Below are 14,690 nucleotides of genomic sequence, written 5' to 3'. Positions count from 1 at the left end.
AGCAGTAGCTTCCCTTAGACTAGCTGCATCTCTCTCTCTCTCTCTCTCTCTCTCTCTCTCTCTCTCTCTCTCTCTCTCTCTCTCTCTCTCTCTCTCTCGTCCTGTAGGTTACTTTTGTCACTTTCTTAAAAAAATAAAAAAAATACGAACAAACAAGACTAATTTACACTCGCACACATACACACATGCACGCACGCATTCACGAACACAAACACACACACACACACACACACACACACACACACACACACACACGCACACACACGATGTGGGCAATTGAGCGTACATTTTGTTTTTAATCGTGAAATCGTATTTATTATACACTTTCAAACAGAAAAGGTAATGTCAAATCAAATGTGTTACTACTGGCAAGAATGGGTAACATAGTCCTGTAAGGCTATTTTATTGCGACTGGAAATTAAAAAGTAATCTGGTATACAAAAATATTTTTAAAAAACAGAGTATTCCATTTTTACATTTTGAGCAGCTTCCTGTGATGAATTATGATTAGGAACTTCTGAAAACTTCTGAGAGCAAATAATCAAATAAACCACTACCGATCTGCCCGAGCTTTTATGACAAGAACATAATTCCATTTGTACAAATTCAACTTGGCGCCTCACTGCGTTGCAGGAGTATTTTTGCTAAATTGATTTCATAGCTAGGTTGAAAAAATGTGTCATTTACAAAATGTGGAGGCCCGGTAGATCAGTTGGTGTAGAACTTGACTTGTGGTCAGCAGGTCACGGGTTCGAATCCGGGGCGGAACAGACACAGCACAGTTCAACTTTATGTGATGACTCAGAGACGGTATCCATGTCCCGAACCAGTGTCACCATTTTCGCACTCAAAAGACCTTAGTCATTTTGCCAGAACTTGAGTGGCGGTGGCTGCATGATTACATCTAAACACGCACACACCTAGGTAGCGCTACTGTTGCTGCTATCTTTCAAATAATGCAGAGTGTAAGTGAAAAATGTTAAATCAGCAAAAACAGACCAAAACAATTCAAGCTCTGCATAGAAAACAGCCAGGCTATGGACTGTTGATTTGTGTGATACAAGAAGAAGGATGCTTAAATCCCATGAAAACACCTGGACGAATCTACGGTGATGTGAAAGATGGTCAGTTTACGCGTGAAGGGTGTGTGGCTAAGATTCACCTTAGTTTCAGTTGTACCTGAGTATGACAGTAAGTACCTGCTAGTATTAACAGTGACATCTCCTTGGGAATAATTTAAGTGTATAGGATAACATAATGGTCACTACACTCACACACAAACACACACACACACACACACACACACACACACACACACACACACACACACACACAATTTCAAACCCTACGACCAAATGGTAGACTGATTGATGTCACAGTTCTTGCTTGGAAGGCAACACATCGGATGAGATTCAGTTACACTGTTACATCGAACCGCTCTTTTCAAAACAGGTACGTGGCACTGCCCCTCGATCCACTTTCCGCTATATTCAGTCATAGCACACTACAAAAAGTCGTAGCCTATGACCAAACAGTTGACTTGCAGTACTCCAGGGCACAAAGGCAATATCCAGCTACACAAATCAACAAAGTATGTCCGGGATGGATGGTTGGTTGTTGCGGGTTTTCCATACATGTCTCTTCAGTCTATTTGGCTAATTGGGACCGTTTTAATTACACCCCCGGTATAGGGGTGTGTATAGGTTTCGCTCGATGTGTTTGTTTGTTTGTTTGGGTGTGTGTTTGTGTTCGCATATAGATCTCAAGAATGAACGGACCGATCGTCACCAAACTTGGTGAACGGGTTCTATACTTTCCTGAGACGGTCCTTACAAAATTTGGGACCAGTCAAACACACGGTTAGGGAGTTATTGGTGGATTAAGATTCTACAAGGACTTATAGCGGGACATATTAATGGTCAAAGGGAAATAACCTTCTCAGTTGGTGGCAGTGAGAATGGTTATTTCCCTTTGACCAACGGGGGTGTTTTTCCTACCTCGGAGGAATTTCTTGTTTGGTTTCCTTTCTATGATTACATGGCGTTCTATGTATTTAAAACAAATTATATTTCGGTCTATCACAGTATTTACGAAAAAGGTTCCCTAAAGCTCATCAGCGTCCGAACATGAAGCACTCCGCTGTGTGTGAAGTAGCACTTGGCAATAACGCGAGCCACGTCATACTACACAAAGCCATAGCTAGCCAGTGAGCAAACACTGAGTGGGCCACAGGTGTCCAAATGAAGCTGGCACAGGATATTGCTGATTTTAACAAACGGTAAGGCCATGTCACGCTAGACAAAGTTGTAGCCTTTGACCAGCCTACAATATGCCACAGTATTATCGGAGTGAAGTCTGGGACAGGACAGCGTTGATCTAAATAAACACAAAGACCATGTCACATTATACGACTGAAGTCACAGACTAAACCGTAAGCCACGGTATTGTCCGGATGAGGCCAGGCACAGGATAGTGTTGATCTAAATAACCATAAAGGCCATGGCACACTACACAAATTTAAAAGTCGCAGCCGGTATTCCCCGGATGAAACACAGGATACTGTTGAAGGTCATATCACAGTACACAAAGTCGTAGCCTATGACCAAACAGTAGGCTACAGTATTGTCGGAGTGAAGCCTGGCCCAGGACACGACGATACCGGAGTCCGTCAGACAGAGAGCGAAAGGCCGCACACAGCCCCTCGACCCGTGTTCCGTTTTAATCAAACATGACACAATTAAGGCCATGTCACACTACACAAAGTCGTAGCCTATGACCAAACAGTAGGCTACAGTATTGTCGGAATGAAGCCTGGCCCAGGACACGACGATACCGGAGTCCGTCAGACAGAGAGCGAAAGGCCGCACACAGCCCCTCATCCAGTGTTCCGTTCTAATCAATCATGACACAATTAAGGCCATGTCACACTACACAAAGTCGTAGCCTATGACCAAACTGTAAGCAACACTATTGTCGGAGTGAAGCCTGGCCCAGGACACGACGATACCGGAGTCCGTCAGACAGAGGGCGAAAGGCTTCACACAGCCCCTCGATCCGTGCTCCGTTTTAATCAAACATGACACAATTAAGGCCATGTCACACTACACAAAGTCGTAGCCTATGACCAAACAGTAGGCTACAGTATTGTCGGAATGAAGCCTGGCCCAGGACACGACGATACCGGAGTCCGTCAGACAGAGGGCGAAAGGCCGCACACAGCCCCTCATCCAGTGTTCCGTTCTAATCAATCATGACACAATTAAGGCCATGTCACACTACACAAAGTCGTAGCCTATGACCAAACTGTAAGCAACACTATTGTCGGAGTGAAGCCTGGCCCAGGACACGACGATACCGGAGTCCGTCAGACAGAGGGCGAAAGGCCGCACACAGCCCCTCATCCAGTGTTCCGTTCTAATCAATCATGACACAATTAAGGCCATGTCACACTACACAAAGTCGTAGCCTATGACCAAACTGTAAGCAACACTATTGTCGGAGTGAAGCCTGGCCCAGGACACGACGATACCGGAGTCCGTCAGACAGAGAGCGAAAGGCTTCACACAGCCCCTCGACCCGTGCTCCGCACCATGCAGCAGGCGTCTCCACTCTCCGGACGGCGATCTGACCAACACGCACTGGTTGTCGCAGCTTACGACGTACACGTTGCGGTGCTGGTCAGCAGCCACCTCGATGGGCTTGACCAGCTGCTTGTGGGTGAGGACGTTGACCAGGTTGCCGGTGGTCAGCTCCACGCGGTACACGCATTGCTTCTCGAAGTCCGGCACCAGCACGTTGCCGTCCGTCACGCACATCTGGCGCGGACTCGCCAGCCCGGTCAGCGAGTTGCCGTTGGTGACCGTCCGCAGCACGCTGCCGTCACGCCGGATGACGTCCACGCTGGCCGCCCTCTCCCCGTTCTGCCAGCAGCTGACCAGCAAAGCGTCGTCTGAGTCCGGCGTGCTGGTCACTCCCACGTATTGCCTGGCGGTGTTGCACTGGGACCTGATCCCCAGCCTACGCTCCACGTCCACGAAGAAGATGGTCTTCCGCTTGGCGGTGACGGCCAGCACCCCGTCGCGGAGCAGCGCCAGGCACCCCGGCTCGCTCTCCAGCCTCAGACAGCTGGTCACTATGGCCGGTTCCACCAGCGTGGCAAGCTTGACCATCTTGTTGTAGGCGTCCGCCATGATGAGGCGTCCGTCCTGCGTGGTCAGCACGTCCGTGATGAAGGGGGTGTGCACGTCCTTGTCCGTCACGGCTTGCGTCTCGAACACCCGTTTGGGGGAGGCGGTCAGCGGGTCTGACGACCTGCCTGAACACACACAGGGTAATGGGGTGAGAGGAAAAAATACCATAGGAAGCTGCACAGTGGACGTTTCCAGCAGAAACGAATGTCAACCGCTTTACCAGACAATTCTACAAAATGCACGATGGCAGGTATTAGTCTTAGAATTACTTATAGAATGTAAGATACTTAAAAACATGTCTGGCCAAAATAATATGCGCCGTACCTTGCACACTCCAATAACTTGGGGGTTCTACGATCGGCCAAACTACATACATGCACGTTAACAAGCACCCTCTGTTTCAACATGAAGATATGCACCTGAAGCCGGATTTCTTAAAAGAATCGGTGGTGTCGCAACATTTTTGGGAAGTTTTTATATCCCATAATAATGCGCCGGCAAAAAAAAAAAATATTAAAAAAAACAAACGAAAATCCGGCTTCAGGTGCATAGGCACGCGCTCCTGTGTCTTTTCTGTGTTTTAGCAATGCTTATGCCCGGTGCAAAAACACGAAGAAGATATATATGACTGTGCCCAGATACTCACTGGCCTTGTTGATGGTGAGCATGAGTTTGGAGAAGCGGGTCTGCAGGGTCTCCACGTTGTTGAACTTGGCGCTCGTTCTGCGGACCTCGTTGAGGCGTCTCTCCAGGTCCTCCCACCTCATCTCCGCCTTACTGTCCACGCTGCTCAAGCCCCGCACGTAGAATTGCGATTCGCCGTCCTCTCGTACGTCGGAGTTGAGCAGTCTCTCGGCGTACTCGTTCAGGAAGGCCTGCTTGCGTCGCGTTTCTTGCGACAGCTGGTGTGCCACGAGGCTGAACTGCGCGGCAGCCTCTGCCACCTCGCCCACGCTGGCTGCCGACTCTCTGAGGAGTCGGATCTGGTTGTTGACCCACTCGTGGCGGTGCTTGGTCGTGCGGGTCTGCTGCTTGGCGGGTTTGAGCCTGGGGCTGGGGCTGTGGTGGTTGTGGGTCCTGTGCGTGGGTAAGTTGACCAAGCTGTCTGTGGCCCTGATGGAGATGACTTCGGAGTCCGGCGGGTCGTCGGGAAGCACGAGGCGGTCGACTTTAGGCTTGTCCCCGCGGTGAGTGTAGGGCAGGTTGACGACGCTGCTGGAGGAATGGAAGGACCCCCCGGACAGCCTGCGAGTCACGTCCTCCCTCTGCCTGAGGATGCGCTCCGTCCTGGGCGTGCGGAAGTCTTCGGCTCTGAAGGTGTGGGGGCCGCCAACCAAAGACGTGTTCATCACGCCGGACTGAGGGGACATGGTCTCCCCGGCCCTGTGTGGGCTGACCAATCCCAGCGGTTTGGGTAGCAGGTGGGGCAAGATCTGCTGGTTGTGGTTGCTGGACACCTGCATCTGCTTGTGGGCGTCGGAGCAGACGTGGCAGTACATCTCCCGACAGTCCTGGCAAATGAACGCGGCCCCTCGTTGCCGACACACCTGACACGGCCTCTGGCCCTGGGTCACCAACTGCTCGTTCACCAGATCCTGAAAGACACAACTAAGAAAATCAGCTGCTTTGTACAGTGATTTTCATTTCGTACAAATAACATTTGTTACAAGAATTTACAAATGGTGCAAGGCTCCTCACACCCCCGCGCCAGACCAGCCCTAGTACCCCTGCCTCATTTTTGGAAGCACCTCGCTAGATACAGCCCATTGTAGAAGACTCTGAAGCAGGGTTTTTTTTTTGTTTTTTTTTACAGGTATGAACGCTGAATTGGTCGTGTCACAAAACTGGTCTTCCTACCACACACTGTTAAAACGTAACGTGTCAACGACTGTGTTGATTTAAGATTGTCAACGGTGTCCACCCTTGTGAGTTCGACCTTGGGTAGCTAGTGGCACATTTGCTGTCCTGTATTTTACATGCATCTGCAGTGACTACCTGAAGAAATGCGATCCATATTCATTTAAACAATTGAATGACTTTGAGCTTGAACATATTCCATATGGTAATCAATTAAAGGAATGTGAATAGTGGAATGAACATTTACAGAAGGCTATTATACTTGATAGTATTTCATTCGCTTATGACATTTCTAAATGCCTTCCTGAGTCTCCAAACCACATTTCTAAGACGAATAAGTCTACGATGCAGTGCGAAAACGTCTTATACCCATTTGAGGAAACGATCCTCCTTTTTGCCGTCACGCATCAGTCTGTTGCCGCATTAGTTTAAAAATCTAAATCGTTACGACACGTTCTCAGTTGCATACACAGCAGCGAAATAACATCAATACAGATTGCCATGGACACTTCGTAGACAACACCCCCAAAACTTACCTGCAACACAAGGTCTTTCCCCAGCCGGTCTGTTTCCTCCCCACTTGCAGGGATGCGCTTCCCGCAGAAGGGACAGGGGCTCTTGTGGTGCCGCAGGTAACGCAAGCAGCTCGCGCAGGTCACGTGACCGCACGGGAGGATGCTGGCTCCGAGACAGAGACGATCGCATCTGGGACAGCTTGTCTCGCCATCAAAACTGAAGGTCGAGGCCGGACGCCTTGTAGTCGTCGCCATTTTGTGTGGGTGTTAGAGATGTTGTGAGCGGTCTCGGTTAAAAAAAAATAAAAAAAAGGGTCTCGTTGGCGTGGGAGTTTAATTTGGTTGAGTAAATCGGTGGGTACGAGGTTGGGTTGTTTGGCTGGGTCTGTTAAATCACATCAAATAGAATGCCCTCCAAATATTTTACTGAAGTGAATCCAATTTCTGAATAATTACATTTTGAAAATGTCGCCTTTTTTAACAAACCTTTGGTTTCTGTCTCAGCTGCAGATATCGCCTTTCTTTGTAAGCACCAAACATTAGGCTATGCATTAAGTATTCAGATTACAGACTTGACGTTGGCATTCAGTTCCGTAAATTCTGTTCTCTATATACACACATAACTGTGTCTTTAAATTTGTTACACTATTTAGTGTCGTTACAGTGAAGATTAAGACAATAATGAAAAGTTCAGCGAGTCAGTAGGCCTATTATTTTGTTGAAGTTTTACGATACCGGCTTCTGTTTCAGATACGACCACGTCATACTGAATATGGTTTGTAGTTAGTTAGCAAATTGCAGGCTTGAGGTGGAACACACTTTACCTCTGAAAAACCCGTGTGGATCTGATCGCCGCACTCCCCACAACACAGAAATGTTGCGATTTGTTCCCCACTCGTTTACTTTTTGCGAAATCATGACATGTAGTACAGACACAGTTCTCAGTCTACACATGGTCACTTTCTTTGAACTTCTCCGTGAAGTGTCATCACAGTGAAATTCGAGACAACGAAGTTTTGCAAGTCAGTCTTTGAAATTCAACTGTTTTCTCTTTTCACTACACTTTTTGTGTCATCACAGTGAAATTCGAGACAACAAAGGTTCTGTAAGGCAGTCTTTGAAATTCAACTGTTTTCTCTTTCAATTTCATGTTCTGTTTCGTGTACACTCACGTCATATTGAATATAGTTTTTTTCAGTTTACGTCCGATACACCTGACACATAGCTGATCGCCACACCCTTAAAAGTATAAGATAAAACACTGCAACTTTTTTTGTTTTACTCGCGTTTGTAGTTATCATGCAGAGGCCATGAACGGGCACAGTTGTGTGTAAATGAGATAACTTTGCAACAAATTAAACGCGAGAGAGTAACACAGTTCAGACAACCAGCAAGACGGACAGAAGATCAGCAAGTCATATCCTAACGTTTGGATTCTCGCAAAGGGTGTCAGGCCACCGTTGCCAAAATAGTTCTTTCAGTTCCCGTCAGTAAATCAGGTTAATAAAAAAATTCTTCAAGTCTGGCAAATTGCGACGTTCCACCGATCACCCTGGACGAGTTTTTACAACATTTTTCTTTTCACTTTGATGAAAGCGTCACACACACAAAAGTGTTGAATATGTTGTCAATGCCTCTTCTTTCTTCGCCGGTGGGAGCGGCGATTCTTCTGTAGCGTTTTTAAGAGTAATCGCTATCTCCAAAAGCTCGACCCTCCACGTATTGACAAAGACAGCCAGTGTGCTTCTTAGTGCCTTCTTGTTCATTTTGAGAGGAAAGGTGTTACGGATTTAGAGCTCTAAATCTTTTTTACAATTCATGTTTATGTCCCGGACTTCTATTCTTGAAGCGCTTTTTGCCTTTTCTCTGCTGCCCTGCCTTTCACTATGCTCTTAGCTTTGAACGATCTGAAATACTGTCGGTTGTAATAAGTTTGACTTCATTCATACCCGTTGTCAAGTACGTATCTTGAGACCAGGACAGAGGCACTTGCACTTTTTCAGAATTACGTATGTGATTCTAAACATAAAAAAAATTAAAATTATATAACAGTAGCCACATGATGCGTTTGGCACCGGTTTGCAAACAGTCTTCGATTTTTAACAAAACTAATTCATGCGTACATTCATGATTAATTCTACAGCAAAGAATTCAGCACAAGAAAGTCACAAATGAGTCTCTATGCCAGATGTTCAATCAATATGAGACTTATATCGCGCGTATTCCGTGGGTACAGTTCTAAGCGCAGGGATTATTTATTCTTGATTCTTGTTTCTTTTGATTGCAGTGTGTGTGTGTCACTAAAAATGATTCGGTTATAACGTAACTGGTTATAACGTAGATCGATAATCATTCATTCATCATTTATGCCTTTGACCCCGTCCGGGGCATAGGCCGCCAACAAGAGCTCGCCAGGCACTCCGATCCTGGGCCAATCTCTCCAGTTGTCTCCAGGTGTAGCCGATGTGTTTCACCTCTGCCTCCAAGTCACGACGCCAGGTGTTTCTCGGCCGGCCTCGTCTCCTCTTGCCCTGCGGGTTCCATGTGAGGGCCTGTCGCGTGATGCTGGTTGTCTTGCGGAGTGTGTGGCCAATCCACCGGAAGCGTCTTTGCAGAATGTCCTGTTCTACGGATAACTGGTTTGTTCGCTGCCAAAGGTCTTTGTTGCTGATGGTGTCAGGCCAGCGAATTCGGAGGATTCTTCTGAGGCAGGTGTTAATGAAGGTCTGGATTTTTCTTTTGATGGCAACTGTAGTTCTCCAGGTCTCGGCTCCATACAGCAAGACTGACTTCACCGTGGTGTTGAAAATCCTGAGCTTGGTGTTGATGCTCAGCCGGTCTGCTGATGCCCATACGTTCCGACTTCAGTTGAAGGAAAGCTGCTCTTGCTTTGCCAATCCGGACTCTAACATCAACGTCCGTGCCACCCTGCTTGTCGACAATGCTTCCGAGATAGGTGAAATTGTCTACCTCTTGCAGTGAGATCGATAATAACGCAGTATATATTTGTTGTTCCCACGCCAGAAAAAGAACCGGTTAGAACGTATTCAGACATCATAATAAAGCAGCGCTTCTGAGTTATATGCTATTTTCTAAAAGTGGTCAAAATGTAGCCTATTTCTTGTTCTCACTGAAATGCATTCCTTAGACACTAACTTATCGAGTCGAGGATTATTATTATTACTTGGTAGCTAGATTATTATTGACAGTAAACGTGAAACACAGTAAAGGTATACTTTTCAGACTGACAAAATCGTATTTTCTGTTAGTGTTCTTTAAACAATTCATGAGCGACTTTTATGATTTATCGCTCCAATTAGAGGGTTTGTTTGAAATCAGGGTTTTTATTGACACCTCGTTTTTGAAAATTTCGAAAACTGTACTTTAGTTAAACCACATGTTTTTACGAAAATAAACAAGTCGCGTAAGGCGAAAATACAATATTTAGTCAAGTAGCTGTCGAACTCACAGAATGAAACGCAATGCCATTTTACTCGTAGCATCGTCAGGCCACCGCTCATGGCAAAGGCAGTGAAATTGACAAGAAGAGCGGGGTAGTAGTTGCGCTAAGAAGGATAGCACGCTTTTCTGTACCTCTCTTTGTTTTAACTTTCTGAGCGTGTTTTTAATCCAAACATATCATATCTATATGTTTTTGGAATCAGGAACCGACAAGGAATAAGATGAAAGTGTTTTTAAATTGATTTGGACAATTTAATTTTGATAATAATTTTTATATATTTAATTTTCAGAGCTTGTTTTTAATCCGAATATAACATATTTATATGTTTTTGGAATCAGCAAATGATGGAGAATAAGATAAACGTAAATTTGGATCGTTTTATAAATTTTTATGTTTTTTTACAATTTTCAGATTTTTAATGACCAAAGTCATTAATTAATTTTTAAGCCACCAAGCTGAAATGCAATACCGAACCCCGGGCTTCGTCGAAGATTACTTGACCAAAATTTCAACCAATTTGGTTGAAAAATGAGAGCGTGACAGTGCCGCCTCAACTTTCACGAAAAGCCGGATATGACGTCATCAAAGACATTTATCAAAAAAATGAAAAAAACGTATGGGGATATCAATCCCAGGAACTCTCATGTCAAATTTCATAAAGATCGGTCCAGTAGTTTGGTCTGAATCGCTCTACACGCACGCACACACACACACACATACACACACACATACACACACACACACAAACACACACACACACCACCACCCTCGTTTCGATTCCCCCTCGATGTTAAAATATTTAGTCAAAACTTGACTAAATATAACAAGTCGCGTAAGGCGAAAATACAATATTTAGTCAAGTAGCTGTCGAACTCACAGAATGAAACTGAACGCAATGCCATTTTTCAGCAAGACCGTATACTCGTAGCATCGTCAGTCCACCGCTCATGGCAAAGGCAGTGAAATTGACAAGAAGAGCGGGGTAGTAGTTGCGCTAAGAAGGATAGCACGCTTTTCTGTACCTCTCTTTGTTTTAACTTTCTGAGCGTGTTTTTAATCCAAACATATCATATCTATATGTTTTTGGAATCAGGAACCGACAAGGAATAAGATGAAAGTGTTTTTAAATTGATTTGGACAATTTAATTTTGATAATAATTTTTATATATTTAATTTTCAGAGCTTGTTTTTAATCCGAATATAACATATTTATATGTTTTTGGAATTAGCAAATGATGGAGAATAAGATAAACGTAAATTTGGATCGTTTTATAAATTTTTATTTTTTTTTACAATTTTCAGATTTTTAATGACCAAAGTCATTAATTAATTTTTAAGCCACCAAGCTGAAATGCAATACCGAAGTCCGGGCTTCGTCGAAAATTACTTGACCAAAATTTCAACCAATTTGGTTGAAAAATGAGGGCGTGACAGTGCCGCCTCAACTTTCACGAAAAGCCGGATATGACGTCATCAAAGACATTTATCAAAAAAATGAAAAAAACGTTCGGGGATTTCATACCCAGGAACTCTCATGTCAAATTTCATAAAGATCGGTCCAGTAGTTTAGTCTGAATCGCTCTACACACACACACACACAGACACACAGACACACACACACACACACACACACGCACATACACCACGACCCTCGTTTCGATTCCCCCTCGATGTTAAAATATTTAGTCAAAACTTGACTAAATATAAAAAGACGTATGTACGTAAGCCTACATGTTGCAATTACTTTTCAGTAACTGGGTGCCGTCAGACAAAACGAATATCATCATGGACTCCATGCAGAGATGACAGGAAAAGTACCCCCTTCAGTATGCTGACCATGTCGACACCATGAAAGAACACATCGCAGGATGCTGTGACATCATACTGCGACACGCCCCCAGACAATGTACCTCTGTGGTGTGCCAACCACAGACTTCACACTGATGCTGGTCCCACTGTGGTGCTTTTGTAAAATCGCGTTTCGTTGCTTTCGCGAAACCGCGCATGAACATTTAAACTCGTGGCTAATTCGTGAATTCGTGACTCAAAGAATGATCAGACGGCATTAAAAACCGGCAATACATGATGGATAATCCGAAACGGCCATGACTGTCAAATTACGTACATAGCTGTAAGTTCGTGTTCGATCGGACTTTCCGACAATACTGCGGCAAACTTTGTATCATCCATACCCCCCTCCCCATGCGCAATGGGCACTTCGTCTGAGAGAAATAAAATATTCCGAGCTCCGTTCTGAGTTCTCTCTCCCTTCTCAGTCTCTCTCGGCTCCCCGCTCATCTCTCCAGCCGTTACTCACATGGTTTGGGGGTAGACCGTAAGTATGGAACTTGTCACGATTTGGCTTTCAATATTTGCAGCGAGAATATATTATGAATAAAAACACTTCAAAAAATTAGTTTCTTCCTACCGCCGGAACGGTGAAACGGATCAGCCGTAAGCTCAGTCTTCGGATCACAATCATGGTTACTGAGTACAATTAGGCATGCATGCCTTGAACATAACAACAAATATAGTACGTAGCTGCTGGTCAATTACTGAGTGGCGTGGTCTAAAATATACTCCACTACACCCAACGCTAATGAGTTACTGTGCACGAGTCTTGCACGTGTTACGTCCGTAGGGGAAGGGCTCCTAATATGGACCACTTTTTGTTTCATGCTGATAACTAGCTTGTTTTCGTGCGAATAAGGTTTCATTTTGTGTTTGGTAGTTCTTCTCTCTTATGTTAACCGTTAGGCCTAATTAGAGTGAAATAGCTTTGATAGACATTGAGGAAAAATTAAATACAGAAAAAATCACAAATGGTCCATATTAGGAGCCTGGGCGCCTAATATGGACCAGTTAAGCGGCCTTCTCGAATTACTGTAAAAATCCCCCTATACTTCAAAATAACATGATACAACTTAGTGTACAAGTCAGACTAATTAAAATATGCTTTAGATTTATCTGTTTCGGGTTGATGAGAGCATTATTTGAAGCACACCAGGAAACTAAAGAAGCTTATCAAAAACAGAGTGGAAATAAGTGAAATTATTAACTTCCACGAAAAGAGGACTATTTGTTGTTGTTTTTTTTAATCTCGAGGGCTAGTTATAGGTTATTTCCAGCAAGCTTCTTAATGAAATAATGAAAATAGCCTTTAGCTTTTATTTTCTTCGATTTGTTGAAGGTGGTCCATATTAGGGGACTTACACGTACTTTGAGATTGTTTGTGTTTTTATATTTAGTCAAGTTTTGACTAAATATTTTAACATCGAGGGGGAATCGAAACGAGGGTCGTGGTGTATGTGCGTGTGTGTGTCTGTGTGTGTGTCTGTGTGTGTGTGTGTGTAGAGCGATTCAGACTAAACTACTGGACCGATCTTTATGAAATTTGACATGAGAGTTCCTGGGTATGAAATCCCCGAACGTTTTTTTCATTTTTTTGATAAATGTCTTTGATGACGTCATATCCGGCTTTTCGTGAAAGTTGAGGCGGCACTGTCACGCCCTCATTTTTCAACCAAATTGGTTGAAATTTTGGTCAAGTACTCTTCGACGAAGCCCGGGGTTCGGTATTGCATTTCAGCTTGGTGGCTTAAAAATTAATTAATGACTTTGGTCATTAAAAATCTGAAAATTGTAAAAAAAATTAAAAATTTATAAAACGATCCAAATTTACGTTTATCTTATTCTCCATCATTTGCTGATTCCAAAAACATATCAATATGTTATATTTGGATTAAAAACAAGCTCTGAAAATTAAATATATAAAAATTATTATCAAATTTTTTTTTTCGAAATCAATTTAAAAACACTTTCATCGTATTCCTTGTCGGTTCCTGATTCCAAAAATATATAGATATGATATGTTTGGATTAAAAACACGCTCAGAAAGTTAAAACGAAGAGAGGTACAGAAAAGCGTGCTATCCTTCTTAGCGCAACGAATACCCCGCTCTTCTTGTCAATTCCACGGGCACTGCCTTTGCCACGGGCGGTGGAGTGACGATGCTACGAGTATACGGTCTTGCTGCGTTCAGTTTCATTCTGTGAGTTCGACAGCTACTTGACTAAATATTGTATTTTCGCCTTACGCGACTTGTTTTTATTGCAGTAGAAACTCGGGGTCAACACTGCTAAAATGTAACAAATACGGTCTTAGCTGTCATATATAGCAATTTGTGTGTGATAAAAGCTTTGGCTGTGGACAGAAACGAGTCCGTTTTAGGCGGCAAATTTAGAGTGAACGCTGCCAAAAGTGAAAAAAAGAGATAAAGCCTAACGGTTTTGAGAGTTGTGTTTCTGCAACTGTTTTGACATGTGCAAGTTATCCAGAGAGGGTGAATACAGCAAATAAAACTTTTTTGAGCGATCTAGCGCCGTTAGTTTGTCAAAACAGGAGGTGGTCCATATTAGGAGCCGGTCCATATTAGGAGCCCTTCCCCTACGTAACGTTAGAATTTCCAATAGGTCAACGCCCCGTTTGCATTGCTTGGGATTCCCTTTTGTTGTTGGCTGCTTGCAGCATTTTTCGAGGCTTTGATTGTATCCTAGCTTCTTGGAAGTCTGATCGCAAAAATGTATTGGCTAAGTTTAGTAAGTAGTCCATCTGAACAATAACTGAATTAATTAATGACAAAAGAAACTCAGGTTAACCCTCACC

General features: G+C 44.0%; 2 protein-coding genes and 1 long non-coding RNA gene across 3 annotated transcripts in view; 1 reads left to right on the top strand and 2 right to left on the bottom strand.

Annotated features, from left to right (window-relative positions):
• LOC138975310 (uncharacterized) overlaps positions 1-14,690 on the top strand; it is a 243,064-nt gene that overhangs the window by 64,068 nt on the left and 164,306 nt on the right. The window lies entirely within an intron of this gene.
• The window catches only part of LOC138975301 (uncharacterized), a 136,777-nt gene continuing 122,369 nt past the window's right edge, over positions 283-14,690 (bottom strand). Inside the window, exon 4 of the transcript XR_011458614.1 lies at positions 283-920. The gene's annotated coding sequence lies outside the window, so the exon portion shown is untranslated. The remainder of the gene's footprint in view (positions 921-14,690) is intronic.
• Positions 914-8,255, bottom strand: LOC138975302 (uncharacterized). The gene is made up of 3 exons (XM_070347957.1): positions 6,584-8,255; positions 4,837-5,785; positions 914-4,315 (listed from the first exon to the last, which is right to left on the bottom strand). Exons 1-3 carry the CDS (start codon positions 6,815-6,817, stop codon positions 3,450-3,452), a joined length of 2,049 nt encoding a protein of 682 aa, XP_070204058.1. The 5' UTR covers positions 6,818-8,255; the 3' UTR covers positions 914-3,449.

This window comes from Littorina saxatilis, linkage group LG9 (genome assembly GCF_037325665.1).
Source record: "Littorina saxatilis isolate snail1 linkage group LG9, US_GU_Lsax_2.0, whole genome shotgun sequence".
In the NCBI taxonomy this organism is placed as follows: Eukaryota; Metazoa; Mollusca; class Gastropoda; order Littorinimorpha; family Littorinidae; genus Littorina; species Littorina saxatilis.
Note: the sequence above shows the minus strand (reverse complement) of the source record. Positions and strands in the feature narration are given on the sequence as shown.